The 19,191-nt window shown below is 40.3% G+C and overlaps 1 protein-coding gene across 3 annotated transcripts in view; it reads left to right on the top strand.

Annotated features, from left to right (window-relative positions):
- TEX2 (testis expressed 2) overlaps positions 1-19,191 on the top strand; it is a 131,808-nt gene that overhangs the window by 89,767 nt on the left and 22,850 nt on the right. For all 3 annotated transcript variants that reach the window (XM_077163577.1, XM_077163579.1, XM_077163578.1), the window contains 4 exons: positions 1,016-1,216; positions 2,919-3,258; positions 7,887-8,134; positions 15,395-15,541. In XM_077163577.1, the coding sequence (XP_077019692.1) occupies positions 1,016-1,216; positions 2,919-3,258; positions 7,887-8,134; positions 15,395-15,541 (936 nt within the window). The remainder of the gene's footprint in view (positions 1-1,015; positions 1,217-2,918; positions 3,259-7,886; positions 8,135-15,394; positions 15,542-19,191) is intronic.

The raw sequence follows: 19,191 nt of genomic DNA, 5'->3' as shown, positions 1-19,191 counted from the left end.
CTTTTATTAAGATAATGAACACTGTTATTCTACCCCCAATCCAGATTTTTAGTTATCAAAAGCATATCATTGCTACCTATCATAACTTGTCAAACCCCAACCAAAACCATTCCATCCAATCCTAAAGAACACCTAGGGCAATATATAAGAGTCTATAAAGGTTCCATGTACTAGGTTAACTTTCCAGAAATCTACAGCCTCCATATGGGTCCCTGGACCAGATAAGTCCTAAAACCCAGAGGCCTAGCCTCTCCAGAACGTCAGCTAGTTCCATTTCCTACCCCATATTATTGACATCCCTTTCCAACATGAAAAAGTTAGAATGGCCATAGCCCAAATACCCTTAAAGAGTGAGAGAAAGATCAAAGGTGATGGTGGAGTTAATACAGAGAAGGTAGGGTTTAACAAACAAATATGATTGCTGAATCATTAAATTGATCTTGATTTTGGTCTCCAGTGTCTTGGAGCAGCTAGAGGTGAAAACCTAGAATTGTGGAATTGTAACCCATACCAAACTCTGAAATCTCTTCTCCAACCAATTGTTGTGCTGTGCTTTGAACTGTATTGCTTTTTTTGTATATATGTTATTTTTCACACAAAAAAAGTCTGTTGTGATGATAAAAAGATATTTATTCTTTCTAGCCTCCTATATTCTGGGGCAGCTAGGAGGAAAATCTGAGATGATGATATGGTAGGTAGCCCATGACAAACTCTGGGATCTGTCCTGTAACTACTTGTTGAAGAGTACTTTGAAAATTACTGGTTTTTTCTTTCTTTGCTTTGTGTATATGTTACATTATACTATAAAAAAAAGTGTGTTTTTTTTTTAAGGCATATCAAATTTCTCCTCAAGCTAAGCACTTGTCTCAGCAGTCTGTAGTCAACAGTAAATTGACACCTGTGTTATAGCCAAATTTGGTTTTGGTGTACCGAATGTCACAGAGTTCATCATTTTCCCCTTGAGTCAGATTTGTAGTTATTTTGAGTTTTACTAATGGAAGTTTTTCTCCATTAGGGATGGATGAATGAGATTTACAGCTATGATCCAGAAACTTACCATGCGACTTTGACACATTCAGTCTTTGTTCGACTTGAAGGTGGGACCTTAAGACTTTCAAAGCCCAATAAAAATATATCCAGGAGGGCGAGCTACAATGAAACAAAGCCAGAGGTCACCTACATCAGCCAGAAAATCTATGACCTCTCAGATAGCAAGGTGAGTTGAGTAATTTGGGAAGGAAAATGTATTTGAAATCTTGGTTGCTTTACTGCATTCCTCCTCACCAGCCCCCCGCCTTTTTCTAAGCATTAATATAATTTATAGCAGTACCTTTCAAACTTTAATGTACATAAGAATTATCTAGGCATCTTTTCTTTTTGTATGCTGCATGGCGGGTCACATTTCATTATTTTTCCATGTGTAGCCCGTTATTGCAGCACCATATGTTGAGGTTTTTTGTGTTCGTTTCTTTTTTGCTTGTTTGGTTTTCTTGTGGGGGAAAGTGCATGGACCGAGAATCGAACCCAGGGTCCTGCATGGCAGGCGAGAATTCTCCCACTGAACTACCCTTGCACCCCCTATATGAACATCTTTTTAAATGCAGATTCTGATTCAGCACCTCTGGGAGGGGCCTGAAAATCTGCACTTTTATGCAATCCCAGGTGATACAGTGCTGCTGGTCCATAGACCATACTTGAGAGCAAGAGGCATTGCAGACTCTTCTGAATGAGTTAACCTTTTCAGTCAAACAAAAAATTATGTGTGGTGGTGCTAGGGTGGCAACTATCAGAGGCTCTGTAAATATGAAAATGTAAATATGCAAAATAATTGCATTTTTTTATTAATTAACGGAAAAAAAGAAATTAACCCAACATTTAGAAATCATACCATTCTACATATGCAATCAGTAATTCTTAACATCATCACATAGATGCATGATCATCATTTCTTAGTACATTTGCATTGGTTTAGAAGAACTAGCAACACAACAGAAAAAGATATAGAATGTTAACATAGAGAAAAAAAATAAAAGTAATAATAATAGTAAAAAAAAAAAAAGACAACCAGACAGACAAAAACAAAAAAAAACAAAAACCTATAGCTCAGATGCAGCTTCATTCAGTGTTTTAACATGATTACTTTACAATTAGGTATTATTGTGCTGTCCATTTTTGAGTTTTTGTATCTAGTCCTGTTGCACAGTCTGTATCCCTTCAGCTCCAATTACCCATTATCTTACCCTGTTTGCATTTTTTTTTAAGTACTATATATTTTTTTTGTGAGAAATGTGTGTTATTTGTTACTCCACAAAGCTATAAGTTCTCTATTCTTCTTAGACACTTCTGAATGATCTTTGATTTCCCCCCAAATGGCAAAACTGTTTTAAATCATTTTTGTATGAATTTATACTTAACGTTGATAAACTTGAGCTTCCTGTCTAGTTTGATGAGTTTTTTTTTTCTCCCCAAGCTTAAGTTTGACCCAGGGTTAGTCAACTCAGTTGATAAAACTCAGTTGATGATAGTCAACTAAACTTATGGTGCTAATGTTACCTGAAAATTGTAGATGTGTGTAACTCTTGCAAAATCTTAAAAGTCTACTTACTGGAATAATATTGGAGAATAATAAGTCATTTCTAAAATTCTACTCTAGTTTCTGAAGTCATGTTATAGACAGGTAGTAAAAATTATTTCACATTCATCATTCCAGTCAAAAATATTATAAAGTGGGCGGGCCACGGTGGCTTAGTAGGCAGAGTTCTCTCCTGCCATGCTGGAGACCTGGGTTCGATTCCCAGTGCCTGCCCATGCAAAAAAAAAAAATTATAAAGTTTGCATGTGTGGTATGCATAATACTAATAAACAATGTAGCTAATCCTTAATTTGGTGTATAAATTGTCATTTGCCTTTCTCTGTAGATTTATCTTGTACCTAAAAGTTTGGCTCGAAAACGCATCTGGAATAAAAAGTACCCCATTTGTATTGAACTTGGTCGACAAGATGACTTTATGTCTAAGACCCAGACTGATAAGGAAATTTCTGAAGATAAACCACCACCTGAGAGAGAGCTGGGAAGTGAGGACCTTAAGAAGCCACCCTATCCTCAAGAGGGAACAAAATCTGGCCAGCGTGACCAAATACTCTATCTCTTTGGGAGAACTGGCCGAGAAAAGGAGGAGTGGTTTAGCAGATTTATCCTGGCCTCTAAATTGAAGTCAGAAATCAAAAAGCCACCTGGTGTCTCTGGAAATAAAGCAGGTATTAACATGTGTGCTTAATGCTTGTGTATTTTTAAAAGGTCTGTGAGGGCAGTTGAGAAAGAGTCCCAGGTAGGAAGGAAGCCCAACCTTAATTGATTGTCACCTGCCTCCTGAGGTGTGGTCTCATGAATCATTTACCTTTCAGTCTAATCACTTCAACCCCCTATACCAAATCAGTTAACAAATGATGGAACCATTTGCAGATTTATGTTTGCTAATCTTTACTTGTTCCTCAGAATTATATTTATTTTTCTGCGAAAAGAAGCGACAAAAGGAGAACAAAGGGAGAGCCTTAGATGTAAGAAGGAGGGGAGTCAGGAAGAAATTTTATTCAGGTGGTGCTCTTGAGCTCCTGACCCTCGCCATGTCCTCCAAGCCTGAGATTGCCATAGAAATGCAGAATCATAAAGCATCCATTCAGACTGGCAACTATGCAACACCTCATTGCTCAGCTCTGGCTGGGCAGGGGGCTATAAGAGGCACAAAGACAGAACAAAGCAGCAGCACCCTTGTTCGTCAGCTGCTGTGCTTATTTGACAAAACTGACCCATATGAGTCAGACGTTAGACAGCAAATTACTGTGCTGAGATGAGCATCATGTAGCCAGTAATTGTTGTAGGAGATCAGAGAACGGCAAGATCAGTGTCAGCATTATTAGGGAAAGCGTTTTGGGGTGGAGAGTAAGACCAGGATTGGGGCTTTACCTAACAGATCTCAAGGCCTCATGTTGATTATGGAGTTGTATGGGTCACATGAGTTTCAGATATTACAGCACATTGCTCTGGTTTCTTCCCTTGGAAGATGAGCTCACCTTATGACATTTGCTGACCTATCATCCTGTCAGCCTTCAGCACTGGCTACCATCCTAGTCCCTAAGCTGAGATCTGAGAAATCCCTTGGAAATACCTAAGAACACTAAAAATCAAAATGAATAAGGAGATTCTTGGATAAAAGGAAATTCAAATGGATGAAAATTCCAGCCACTGCTTTCTGGTAGGTCTAAACCTGCACTGTCCACTATGGTGGCCACGAAACACCTGGGGCTAATGAGCACTTAAATTTGGCCATGCAAATCGATATGTGCTCTTAGTATAAAATGCACACCAGATTTCAAAGTTTTAGTAGAAAGAAAAGAATGTAAAGTATCTTATTTTTTTAAATATTGTTTACATGTTAAGATGATAATATTTTGGGTATATTGGGTTAAATAAAATATAATCAGAATTAATTTCATCTAGTGTTTTTGTTTTGTTTTTTACTTTTTTGGTTTTTTTTGGCATGCATGGACAGGCTCCAGGAATCAAACTTGGGTCTTTGGCATGGCAGGCAAGAATTCTGCCACTAAGCCACCATTGCATGCCCTGTTTTTTACTTTTTTAATGTTGCCCCCAGAAAATTTAAAATTACATATATGGCTCACATTATGTTACTGTTGGACAGTGCTGATTTAGACATTTGTTTATTTACAGTGAGTTTGTCTTTTTGAAAAGCCTGCCAAAAGTTCCCAGACTTTCACTCATTACCAAACAAACTTGATAGTAAGAGTCAGAGATGTGAGAAAACCTTCAGTGTACTTATTTGAACTAAAACCAAACTAGGCTGCTCTCTCACACCACTAATATATACAAGTATATATCCTGAGTTGCTGTGAAAGGCTGTGAATTGAGATATTGATAGTAAATTTAAGCCAACAAAAGTGTATGCAAACTCGGGCGGGCCGCAGTGGCTCAGCGGGCAAAGTGCTTGCCTGCCATGCCAGAGGACCTCGGTTCGATTCCCGGCCCCAGCCCATGTTAAAAAAAAACAAACAAACAAACAAACAAAATACAATAAAACAAGAAAATGTTTAAAGATGTTTCCCTTCCTTCCTTCTCTCTGTCTTTCCTTCCCTTCCTCCCTCTCTCTTTAAAAAAAAAAAAAAAAAAAAAAAAAAGTGTATGCAAACTCATAGCAAAGATAAATTGATGAGGGGTGTGCTGTTCTTCAAAACCATCTCTGAGCCCATCTGTGGGCATGGGTGGCTTGTTGTCTGCTGTGACTGGTGCTAATCCTCCAAGTCCAGGTACATTCTGTTGGTACCAAAAAGGTAGAAGACCTGCTCAACATCTTGGCCCTGTCGTCTCTTTCAGGAGTCCCGCCTCTAAAATCATAGATTTTAATGCTTTTCAAACTTGACTGTTTGAGGAGTTCTTGTTAGAATGCAGGTTCTGATTAAGGAGGTCTGGGATAGAACCAAGATTCTGCATCAGTTCCAAATGACGCCCAGACTGCGACTGGGGAACAGCTCTATGAAGAGCAGGGGCCTGGAGGGAGTGGGGAAGCTGTGTAGTCACTTAGCAGAATTCTAGGGTGATCTCTGCACAGAGGTTCCTGACATTATCTAGGGCTGTAGAGCAAAAGGCTTTCTTTTCTTCCCCTCTTTGTATTAAGCTCAGTAGTGAACAGATCAGTTTGATTTGAAGTGTTGGTGTTATGCGTCCCTGTTTGTTAAAAAAAAAAAACTTAAACTCTAGACTTTATTTGGATTTCATTAGCTTTTCCTCTAATGTCCTTCTTCTATTCCAGAATCCAATCCAGGGTATACTTTGCAGTTGTCCTTTGTTTTTAAATGTTTGCAGAATAGTTTTTATAGCAACATTTAAAGATATATTGAAATGGTAAAAAGATAATAAAGGACTATAAAAATTTATTTCTATACTCATGCAGTATAGTAACTATTTCAAATTCTGATTGAGGGCAGCTGTGTGAAGAGCAGGGGGCCTGGACGGAGTTGGGAAGCTATGTAGTCACTTAGCAGAATTCTAGGGTAATCTGAACTACTCAAAAGCTGGAAATTTATCTATCTAAAATTTACATCAAATGTTTTGCTTGGTCCTTTGTGAGGCAGTGGAGATTTGCAGATCATAAGGCTGGTGTCTCTCAAAAATAAAATGATTTGATTTTTCCACTCTACCTTCACCTTGTAATTCCCATGCTTAAAACCCCACTTTCACTACATGGTAAGATATTCCAGTATTTGCTTTTGAGGCACTGTGCATTCTGCTTGTAATCAGTCTCTCCATCCTCATTTCCTATCCCTCTGCCCCGTGTGCTCTGCTTGGAACTTCACTGAATCTCTCACTGTTCTTAAAACATACTGTGCTCTATCATTGCTTTTTTTTGCTTTTGTTTTTATCATTGCTTTTTCCATATCTTGTTCCCTTTCCTGGAATGCTCTTTCCCCACCTGGACCTAGACAAATGCCAACTATTCCTTGGAATATCAAGATGCAGCCCAGATGCCATTGTCTGTGAAAGTCTGTGTCTCAACTTTGTCCGAGTTAGTTGCCCTTTTTCTTCCCTGAAGTTCCTTTAGATATTCTTCAGTTGTACTACTACTATACTTGTTATGCATATTGTGATGTGTCTACCAAGCTAGGTTCAAGGGCAGGGATTACGTCTTATTCTTCCTTTTAGCACAGAATTAGCCCATAGAAAGGGCTGGATGAATAATTTGTTGAATGAAAGATAGCCTGCTTGGAATTGCCAGGAGCTATAGATGAAGTTATTAGCTTTCTGCCCACTTTCCATTTGCCCCTGGTAGCACTCACAGATCCACTGCTACTTGGGGTCTGTCAGTCCTATATTTAACCCTAAAAGATCCCCAGAAAAGAAAAAAAAAGGTCCCTACCAGATGTATTTCATTGCTCTCATTACTCTGAATTGTCTTGGAGATGAATGAAACACTGTTCTAAAAATTATCCATCATTAGAACAGACGGTATTTTAGAGGGTGAGAAGTAGCTTTATAAATATCTTTAAAACAATCATTTGATAGTATTTTCGCTGCTTTTTTAAAACATTTTTTATTGTTAAATATAATATATATATATACAAAGTAAAAAAAGAAAAAACAATGATTTTCAAAGTACACTTCAACAAGTAGATAAAGAACAGATTTCAGAGTACAGATTTCAAAGTTCGTTATAAGTTACCATTTCAGTATTTCAGATTTTTCCTTCTAGCTGCTCCAGAATATAGGAGGCTAGAAAGGATTTTTCTTTTTGTGAAAACTAACATATATACAAAAAAGCAATAAATTTCAAAGCACAGCACAACAATTAGTTGTAGAACAGATTTCAGCATTTTTTGGTATAGGTTACAATTGCATCATTTTAGGTTTTAAGATACTGGAGACTAAAAGAAATATCAGTGTAGTGATCCAGCAGTCATACTCATTTCTTAAGTCCTACCTTCTGTGTATAAGTCCACCATCACCTTTGATCTTTTTCCCACTCTTTAGGGGTATTTGGTTATTCCCATTCCAGTGTTTTCATGTTCGAAGGAGCGGTCGATAATGTGGGATAGGGGATGGAACTAGTTGATGTTCTGGAGAGGCTGGCCCTTCTGCATTTCAGGACTTACTTGGTCCAGGACTATCTGGAGGTTGTAGGTTTCTGGAATGTTACTCTAGTGCATGGAACCTTTGTAGAATCTTATATAATGCTCTAGATGTTCTTTAGGATTGGCTGGAATGGTTTTGGTTGGGGTTTAGCTGCTTTTTAACACACCAGTTGGGTGTGTTCTCAAGTTCCATTTACTTGGCAGTCATTGTCTTTGTATTAATAGCCCTCACTTCTTTGTTCTAGGGGTTTTGGCCACACACAGCAGGCACAACAGCCCCTCCGGGCACCTGACCCACAGCCGTAGCAGCAGCAAAGGCAGCGTGGAGGAGATCATGTCCCAGCCGAAGCAGAAGGAGCTGGTGGGCAGCGTGCGACAGAAGATGCTTCTGGACTACAGTGCGTACATGGCCAGGTGTGTCCCCCAAGAAAGCCGAAGCCCCCAAAGGAGCCCAGTGCAGAGTGCGGAGAGCAGCCCCACAACTGGGAAAAAGGTAAAGCTAGCTGCCTGTGTCATGGCTTTTCTGCTCTTCTTCTTTAACTCACTTTTCCATACATCTGCTCTTTGTGCTAGACCGTTTCTAGGCGCTGGGTACACAGCGATAATAAAGCAGAAAAGGCTCTGCCCTTAGTAAACTTATGCTCTAGTTGGGGAGCCAGCAAGGAACAAATTTTTTGGTAATAAGAATTAGAGTTGGATAAGGGAGGATGGACAGTGGCCATGCTGCTGTTTTAGATGGGTGGTCAGAGAGGGCCTCTTAGAGGAGGTGAACTTTGGGCAGAGGCATGGCTGAAGTGAGGAAGGAGCCACAGTGATATGTGTGGGAGGAGCCCTCCAGATGGAGACCAGCAAGTGCAAAGACACCACAGTGGAAATGTGGTGGAATTCCAAGGGACAGCAGTAAGCCAGTGTGGCTGGACAACTTGAATAAGGGAGAGAGAGAGAGGAGTAGGCAAGTGAGGTTAGAGGGTTGGCAGGATCTTACTGAATCAGTTCGGTGATGGGAAGCCCTGGGAGGATTTTGTTTTGTTTTGTTTTTGTTTTTTAATGCAATCTTATTGAGATATAGTCATAAACCATACGAACTCTCTGAAGTATACATTCAAGTGTCATCACATAGTTGGGCATATATAACCATGATCAATTTAGAACATTTTTATTACTCCCGAAAGTAAATAGAAATTAAAAAGAAAACCAATGCCACAGTCATTGTCCACCACAAGAGTCACTTTGGTCTACGTTCCTGTGTTTTAACCTCCAGCTTTCCTTCTGGAAACATACATGACTCTGAACTTCCTCTTTCTCCCAACTCACACAGCATTCACTACTGTAAATTATTCTCGCAAGAATGTGCTACCGTCACCTCTATCCATTTCCAAACATACACACTCGACCTAGCTCATCATTCTGCACATATTAAGCAACCGCTCCCCATTCTTTAGCCTCAATCTGTATTCTGGTAACCTATATTCTACATTTTATTATCTATGAGTTTACATATTACAATTAGTTCATATCAGTGAGATCAGACAATATTTGTCCTTTTGTGTCTGACTTATTTCATTTCACATAATGTCCTCAGTGTTCATCCCTGTTGCTGCATGCTTCAGGACTTCATTCCTTCTTACTACTGAATAATATGCCATCATATGCATACCATAATTTGTTTATCCATTTATCTGTTGATGGACATTTGACAATTATGAATAATGCCCCTGTGAACATCGGTGTGCAAATGTCTGTTTGCATCCCTGCTTTCAGATCTTCTGAGTATAACCCAGGTAGTGGGATTGCCATGTCGTAAGGCAGCTCGGTACTCTGCTTCCTGAGGAACCACCACAGCAGCTGTACCATTTTACATTCAGACGAGCGGTGAATAAGTGTTCCTGTTTCTCCACATCCTCTCCTACACTTGCAGTTTCCTGTTTGTTTAATAGTGGCCATTCTAGTAGGTGTGAAATGATACCTTATTGTGGTTTTCATTTGTATTTCCCTAATAGTGAAGTTGAGCCCCTTTTCATGTGCTTTTTAGACATCTGTATTTCCTCTTTGGAAAAATGTCTATTTATGTCTTTTGCCTATTTTTTAATTGGGTTGTTTATCTTTTTGTTGAGTTGTAGGATTTCCTTATATATTCTGGATATCAAACCCTTATCAGATATGTGGTTTTCAAATATTTTCTCCTTTGAGTCAGTCGCCTTTTGACGGTCCTTTGATGCACTGAAGTTTTCGATTTTGAGTAATTCCTGGGAGGGTTTTTAGTAGGGGTTGACACTGATTTGTTTTAAATTTTAAAAGGTAAGTGATTCATTGACAGCAGGAAGAACAGTGAGTGGGAGGTGATCCTTGCATTTGGGGCCGGGGCTGAGATTAAGGAGGTAGCAGCAGGTGGGGAGCAGTGGCTAGGTTTACAGTGTGTGTAAGCATTGCTGAAGCATTGGGTGGGTTGTGAGAGCTGAGAGGAATTAAGTTGACTTCTGGAGTTTTGACCTGAGCTGGGTTAAAACTTACAACTGGGTGATCAGAGGGTAAGTTTTACAAAATCATTAGTAATGGAAGTCTCCTCAGTAATTGTGTTCCCAAGTTCTCAGACTTCTCAGCTATATCCAGTGCTTTTGAAGACTTATCACAAGCATCATTTTCCAAGTATAACAAGCTGGATATTGGCATGATATGATCTATAATGAGATAAATAATATAAGCTGCCATATGCTAAACTGTGTTAGGCCCTTTAATATATTTACTCCAGTCTATTTAATAGTCCTGCAAACTAGATGGTATTCTCTTTGTTTTGTGAATAGAGAAACTAAGACTTAGAGAAGGTAAGTAACTCAGTAACATACCTCCTAAGTGATGGGCTGTGCAAAACTTGATCTTTAGACTTAAAGGCCTTGGTCTTGCCCTTGACCATCATTTTGGTGGGTCCTTCTAGCACTTTGCTTAACCTGAGGACCTCTGTTCCTCTACTGCACACCAGCACTCTGAGGCACTCTCTGTGGTGCATGAAGCCTGTTTTTCATGTTCAATTGCTAAAAAGAGTTTGGCCTCTTAATGTGACAGTATTTTAATTCTTAATGGGAGGCGTTTGATTCCTTTCCTCTTTGTGACGTTAGCTCATCATTGGTCTTTATTAATTCCATTGATCCTCTTCAATGAGGGTAAGTCCTCAAACCACTTACCTAACTTACTTGAGCTTATCATGTCAAGAAAGACCACATGCCTTTTGTCTGGCCTCTGACCCAATTCCTCTACCAAATTACCATCTCTAGAGTGGGAAGTAGAACTCCCTCTAGGCTTAGGGTAGGGTAATAGAAAACTGTTCAAAAACTGTCCTATTTATCATTCATGAACTCCTCCTCCCCTCTTCTGCCCCCCCTCCCCTGAATTCCATCTCTTCCCTAGGCTATCTGCTGCCTGGACTCTCATCAGACTCAGAAAAACCAGAAGGGGAACTGAACACTGACATTAAAAGAATTATCAACTAGAATGTTTTCTTTTTAAAAAGAAACTCAAAACAAAACAGTATTTTAGAACATTGTTTCCTCAATATAAGTTACATACTGTAGTGTGTGGTCACTGCCCAGCTCCCCTACCCAACTTGTTGCCAGTAGGGGCTTTTCTTAAGACTAACTACTTTCTAGAAGCTTTACACTTAAGCCTTTGAGGACCAGAACGTATTTTTCCTCTTCTAAGTTCAATAAAAATCTTTTAAAAGCATAATTACGCTTCCTGACCCCCTTAGGCAGAGCAGGCAAAGATGATTAATATTTTCTTGATAATACAAAGACTTAGTAGAATAAATGGAAATTCAGGCCCCTGGTAATGCAGGGCATCCCGAGGTTGTTTGGAAGGCCTTTCCGCCCCATTCTGAGTGCTCCCGGACTGCTAGTGCTACAGCATTTCCTCTTGGTTGTCAGTTGGCTGCTACTGGTGAATATCCTTCTACTAGCTTCTCCTTGACCACTTACTGCCACCCCCACCCCCCCACACACATTCACTCTCACACTTTTTCATTTAATAATTCTCATCTGCCATGGGTTAGGAAACCAGAAAGCCGGAATTGGGTGTAAATAAAAGTAACTGCCTTTGAAAGAGGCCTTTGAAGAAAGTGCATGAACTTTAGTGCTGGGCTCCTACAACCACTTGGTCTACCTGAAGCATATCTGGCCCATGTCCTGGCTCTTAGGGGTGGTAAAATGGTTGAGACAGTCTTGAATAAGGTAGGTGTTTACTCCAGTTACTTATTGCTGCATAACAAAGGTGCTAAGCTCTCTGTATAACAAAAAAAAGAAGGCTGATCATCCTACCCATTTGTAACTGGAAATATTAAACTACAAAATCAAGTAAACCTGTACTACTTTAATTTGTACGTTAGTTTTTTGTGTTTTGTGTGTGTATGTATGTGTGAAAAGCAACATATTTACAAAAAAGGAATAAATTTCAAAGCACACTACAACAATTTGTTGTAGAACAGATTTCAGAGTTTGATATAGGTTATAACTCCACAATTTTAGGTTTTTCCTTCTAGCTGCCCCAAGACACTGGAGACTAAAAGAAATATCAGTATAATGATTTGGCAATCATACTCATTTGTTATACCCTATCTTCTCTGTATAGCTCTACCTTCTTCTTTGATCTTTCTCTCAATCTTTAGGGTTATTTAGGCTATGCCCATTCTGGCTTTTTCATGTCTGAAGGGGCTGTCAATAATATGATAGGGGGATGGATCTAGTTGTTCTAGAGAGGCTGGCCCTTCTGGGTTTCAGGACTTATCTGACTCAGGAACCCATCTGGAGGTTGTAGGTTTCTGGATAGTAATCGTATTTCATGAAACCTTTGTAGAATCTCAGAAAAAGTCCTAGGTGTTCTTTAGAGTTGGCAGGAATGATTTTGGTTGGGGTTTGGCAAACTGTGGGTTAATTTTATTTATTTATTTATTTTTATTATTATTATTTTTTTTATGTAGGTTAATTTTTAATAAAATATATCCCAAGAGCTACTCAGACCCTTATGATGGCCTTGGTTTAATGACTTTAAACCATTGAGTTCTCAAGTCTTCTTTTCAGAAATAGTCTTTGGAAAGCTACCATTTCTAAATGTATGTATATAGTTGAAATGGTGAAATGAGTATTCTCTTCACATTTCTTCAGTAATATTAGGAAATGTATGCACATTTGATCTCTAAGCACTTGTATTTTTATGACAGTCATTGGACATGAGTTCTTCCTAGCAGCCTGTTTAATCCAGATCTTATTCATAAAGTTTCTTTGATGCATTGTCAGTGTTTGGTTGCTCTTGGATATTTCTTTGTTCCCAATGAGAGTCTGTGGGAGAAGCTTGCATTAGCAAAAGCAACCGTTGAAAAGAAAAAAATAACCTACTTGTCAGTTATTTCAGAAATCTGTTTACACCATCATGTGCAATTGGCTTGGACATAAATTATGAAATAGCCTATGTTTCTTGCTATTTTTGTGCTAACCTGTTTCCTCCTGTGAATAACTAGGGATTGTAAAGAAAGATTAATAAAAAGCCATCTCTTGCTTGAGCGGAGAAAGAGTAACTTATTCCCTCATCTGTAGCCTATAAATCTAAATAAGACCACCAGTGCCCTGGGTGGGCAACAGTTTAGCACTGTCTGGATACTTGGGAGGGCATTCTCCTTGGATGAATGTTCACTCAGAAGTCTGTTTAGATAATATGATGTGACTTGAAGATGGTAACCTCAGAAAAACTGGAACAGATACCCTCAGGGTTGGGGTACAGATGTTCAGACATCTTTTTGAAAAGTGATTCAAAAAACATGTACAGCTTGTGGCCAGAGTGCTCACTCATCACAGACAGGGCTTGGTGGGAGAAAATACCTTGGGCAATATCAAAAGACATTATGGCACCAGAAAAGCACAGGTGGAATACTATACAGTCATTTAAAAGGATGAGGTAGAGTCATATGTTCTGTTTTATTTTGTTTTTAATGAGACCTTTGAAAATACCAAATTTGAAAGATTCCTAGAACATAAAATATCTCCCCTTAGATACAATAACATGTGATTGAAAAATGTAAGTGAATCTCAGATCCCTAAATAGTTCAAGTTCTGGCAAGACCAGCCAGGTGGTTGCTGAGCAGTCTCTGAGGCTCACTCAAGGTTCAGCGACCAGTTCACCTGGCTCAGACACTCTGGAAAATCGTACAAGCTACATGCCAGCAGACTTTTGGGGGTACTCACAGGTTATCATACCTGCAGGTATCAAATGCATGAACACTAAACAATCTGTCTCCTAGGCCACTGGTCTAGACACACACAGCTGTCATGTGGGCATAGTCACAGCTGCCCGGAACAGTCAGTACCTCGTGAGCCCACGCTTAGAGCACAGAGATGATGAGAGTATCTGGGGTATGGCCACATCATATGCCTGCTATGGCTGCATCCAGCCCATGAGGGCAGGACAGATGGCCACGTGAGGGAGGGAATTGAGTTTGTACATTTCTGGTTCTTTTGGTCTTGGCTCTCCAAGGCTAATTGTTGTGTAAGACTGTGGTCTGATTAAAGACTTTAGTGTTGGGAGATATCTGTCTTGCCGGGGGCCAGGTACTGCCCCCTCCTCACACCCCCCAAGACGGAGCAGGTGGAGAACCAGGACAACAAGGTTCTGAGTCAACTGCATTCATGAACTGGGGGCCTTGGGTAGGTCACTGAAATTTCCAGGTTGCTTGGTGTTCATGAATTTTCTTATCTTATCTCATCTCATCTAGTTTGCTCGTCTGTATATTTAGGTAAAAGTTCATGTCTTTCTCTGGTAAATGAGGCAACATAAGAGTCTCTCACAGGACCTGGCACATGGTCAGTGAATAACTATCACCACTGCCTTTGGGAACACTAACTGTGTCCAAGCACATTCTCTGTAGTAACCACTTCAACGTCACAGCACCCTCTGTGGGTGTTGCTGCTGCTTCCCCTTCATCACCCCCATCCCTGATCCTTTCCAGGCAAGAGTCCAGGGTCTAATAGTTAGCCTGGGAAATTGGAGACTAACTTGGGTTTGCTCTATTCCCACCTCACATATTTGCCATATCAGATGTTTCAGATGAATGAAATGAAATGGAGAAGATCAGGGTATGTCACTGGGCTGAGGTTGTGAAAACAGCTATAGCGTTTCATAGAAGGTCTGAGAACAGCTATCTCTAATCCAGAGACAAGGTGGTTCTCCACTTTGCTACTCATGACATTATCCAGGGAGCTCCTAAAAATCTTGATACCTTAGTATTTCTGGAGATGGAACCCACGCACAGTATTGTTTAAATCCTCTCCCATCCCCAAGAGAATTTTGACCTCATAAGGATCAGGCTGAATGTAAGCATCAGCTTTGGGAAACTGGTTTCTGCCTAGATTAGGACCAGCTTGACAGTTCCACGTCCATGGCGCCTTAGCTTTGAAAAAGGTAGGCCAGCAATTGATCAGATAGATCATTATTTAGAATGTTTATATAAAGCTGATTTTTGGTCTGGGGCAATTTACTTAGCTGAGCTAATTGTGTGAAATATTTAAATGATGCACAGGAAGACTGGTAGAAAGACAAACAGACAAAGAGCCAAGATGGCAGCTTTTGTTTCTCCCGTTTTCTATTTATCAATGTAATGTGGGACTCATGTGTTCTCTTTATCTCTGCAGAGAGGGAGCTTCAGTGACTTTATAAAAATAAGCACGTATAGGCTCCAGTTTCTTTCTAACTAATTTTCGTCCCTTTTCTTCTCCAGTTGCCAGAGGCTCCACCCTCTGAGGAGGAAGAACAGGAAGCCTGGGTGAATGCTTTGCTCGGAAGAATATTTTGGGACTTCTTAGGCGAGAAATACTGGTCTGATCTGGTGTCTAAGAAAATACAAATGAAACTCAGCAAAATAAAGGTATTGTTTTCCACACATTTTTTCCACATAATTTTTCACATTTCTTAATTTCTAGAAGGTTTGTACCATTATGTTGTAATTGAAAAATAATTTGGTTTAAAGCATAGAAACCATGAGGGTAGTGAGTTTTTATCAAAAAACTTTCTGGTCTGTGGCTTGATCATATGGCTAACTGTATCTGGAGCTTGTGAGCACTTCTATTTATTTTCCTCTTGTGCTGCCCTCACTGTTAAACACTTTGGGTGATAATCCATAGTAAAATGTAAACTTATATAGCTGATTTGTAGAAAATTTTATCTTTAAGTAAGCACCAATCTTAAGTTGTATGTCTAGAGCCCATCAGCCTCACAGTAGTCTGGGCTGCCCAGTAGACAGTCTGAGAAGCTGGGATTGTTAGCATTAAGCTCTAAATATGTTTGTTCCCGACCTTTACTTTTTGGCCAGATGGTACATTATTTTGGGCTCTTTGCTGAAGAAACAGTCCTGGTGCTGACCCAGCCCTATTTGGAAGTGAGTTTACACTGTGAAGTGTCCTCACAATTGTCATTAAATAACTCCTTCGGTGCCATCTTTTCAGTTATTAAGAAGTATGTTTGACCTGATAAAGACCCAGCCAAGGAATAGTAACTTTGATCCCCAAATCTTCTCTGAGGGCTAAAATAGGCAGTGTCTCAAGTCAGGGGTTCTGAATCACAGAGGTTATGGTTGGCTTGGAGAAGCAGAAGTTTGTGGATCATTTCTCTAGAAAAATGTGCGTAGACACAAAATTTTGGCTACAATTTCAGAGAGTTCAACGGCTCCAAGTTAGGGAACTGTGTGCTAAGGTAAAATTATGTTAGTAGGAAATTGTGGGCATGGCAGAGCTTTGACTTGACTGTCATTCCTTTGAATAAGCAACAGAACTTGCTCTGGCTTAGCCACATTCTTGTTAGCTCTGTCTGCTGACCACAGGCCAGTAATCCCCTTGTTGACCCGCGATGAACAGGAGGTGCTGCCCTTTGAGCTGGAGGGGCAGGTTTTGAGACAGAAGTCAGGCCAGAGATTTGAGGCAACTCTGATGACAAATGCCACCCTATCTGTGTTCTTAAGATGGGTTGAACCCATTTCTGCCAGCCAGTTATGTAGAAGTGAAGCCGTGAGTAGAAGTGACCCTTCTGTCTTGGGAGATCAGAGTTGAGCATCCAGCCTCAAGTTCACTAAAACTTTTGCCCTTTTTGGGAAACAATGGAGATCTTGACTTTCTGGTCAAGGCAGATGCATGTGGCTGGCACTGCTCTTTTCCCAGATACTGTCCTATATCATTCTTTGAATGGGAGGGCTGCAGTTTCCGGCAGTGTGAGACAAAAAGCAGGGCATGTTTGAACTTCAGACAGGATGCCACACTCCCTATTACACACACTCCTAAATGAACTTGAAGAGAGGAGTGTCCCACTCTTCTTCCTGGAGCTAGAAGTCTATGGAATCTCTGTCCCCTTGGAAGATAATAGTGGGCTTCCTCATTCCAGAGGAAGATGAGGGGAAGTCTTTTACTTTCATTTTCTCCCTTTGCTGTTAGTATGGACTTGTGCAGTTCCGAAACTTAAACTCCCTTTTGTTTTTTTGAGGTTCAGAAATACTAAAAAGTTAAAAAGGAGAAATGTAACCTAGATCCAGCAGGAACAACAATTGAGAGGCGGGAGTGGGGTGTCATTCTATCAATTGCCATCATGGTATACCCCCACAACCTCTACCCCTGACCTGAGCTGCTGCCCTGCAAAGTAGCCTCACATCAGAGAAGACCTGTGCAATTAAATAAACAGGAGTAGAGTATTACCCAAATTCTAAACCTGCTACCATTAAATACCCTAGTATCCCTGAGAACAGCTTTACCTTAAAGCAGTAGTGAGTGGGTATTAGTTAACAGCCAGAAGGGGACAGAGAAGTGGTGACTGGGGGAGCCTGACCCATCTTCCATGACTCAGTTCTCCACCATCTTCTGTCTCCGGTTTCTCCTGAAGCCTCCACCTATGGAGAAATCCTTGCTACCTTTGCCCTACAGTCCCAGATTATCACTTTTATATGTGATAAAGACTCATGTTATTAAAGAGCAGCCTTGTGTGTATATTTGGTATACAGTCATGAGTTTAAAACAAGCTGAGATTCTGCCCCAAAAGCAAGTGCACTTTTGGCCTTGGTCAGCTGCTAGCACACCGCCATGGGCCCTAGGTGGTTATGGACCTCTTATGCCCCCGTCAGCAAGGCTGCTATTACTGCATACAACATCTGGCTTATCACCCACCAACCTGAGAATGTCCCATACTCCTAAGTGTGTAGTCCCCAGCTGGGTTTACCCAAGAGGGTAAAGAAAGTGCCACTGGGTTCCTGTCTCCCTGTGGTGCCCTTTGGGTAGGAGGAAAAGAATTTCTGGTGGTAAAAAACAGAAGGGAGTGATCTTTCTGTGCCTTTCCCTCTAGGTAGGAAGGAGGCTGTTCTAGGGCCCAGTCCACAGTTTTGACTCAGGTCAGGGATCTAAACAAGGAGGCTATGTGTGGTGGGGAGGATTTAAAGATGGTCTTGAATCTTTAAATTTGGCAGACAGATGAATAAATAGGAAACCAGGTCCTGCTGATTCCACCTCCCAGTTCTGCTGTGGTAATTTGAGCCCACTCCCACTCCTGCCAATAGTTTCTCAATCCTTCAGTCCCTCCTCTATCTCAGGTCCTATCTCTTAGGTCCTTCCTTCGCCTTTGTGGGTTCTATAGGGTAAGGGGTAGAGGGAAAGGACAATTATGTTCCAGCTGTTTCTGTACTTGATCCGTATGGCTCAATGTCAGACTCATGTTCCCATAGAAACACCATTGGAAGTGGTGCCATTCCCTGGCTAGCCCCAGAATTGTCTTTCACGCTGCATGCTCCAAAATAATGGGTTTTAGAATGACAATAATAGGGAGGTAAAGGACTGTGGCAAGTGTGCATGATTTTGGTTACATTCTTGGCTAAGTAGCATTTTGTAGGCTGATTGGGGAACCAACCCCCCACTTCTAACATTGATTCTTTGGAAAAGATTTTCCAAATAAAACAAACCACCAATTCAATAATATTCACCACATGTGAATATTATTTATACTCACATTTTGTCCATTATAAGCATCATAATCTCTTTAAAGTAACACCTCCATTTCACCCCTATTCCCCAGAAAAGTCAGAGACAGAGTTGAAACTGGTGATGAAATCAGAAGACTGGTTAATTCTAAAAGTATCTGAGTTTCTCTGCAGAGAGACAGCTGAATTAGTCCAGCCAGGTTACGTGGGAAGTCTATGCCTAGCTGGACGCTAATTCATTTTATGGAAAATATTCAGCATATGTTCAATTGCTAAAAAAAATTCTTAATTCTCGGTTTTACAAAATTATCGTAATGTTCAACTGGAAAAATACTTGCGAAAAATAACTAGGAAAATTATTGGGGAAAAGAAAAGAGAAGGACTTGACAGACTTCAAAATAGATTATAAAACTACAGTAAAGCAGTAGAAAAAGAATGCTTGATACACATCCTGGTATAGTAGAGTTCTAGTGTCTGTAGATTGCGTTACCAATGAGAAGAGAAGGGTTTGGTTGCTCAATAAATAGCTTGGTACAGCTGATTGGCCACTTGGGGAAAAAATAAGGTGG

The sequence above is a fragment of the Tamandua tetradactyla genome, chromosome 6 (genome assembly GCF_023851605.1).
Source record: "Tamandua tetradactyla isolate mTamTet1 chromosome 6, mTamTet1.pri, whole genome shotgun sequence".
NCBI classification, from domain to species: Eukaryota; Metazoa; Chordata; class Mammalia; order Pilosa; family Myrmecophagidae; genus Tamandua; species Tamandua tetradactyla.
This window is presented reverse-complemented; position numbering and strand designations above follow the sequence as displayed.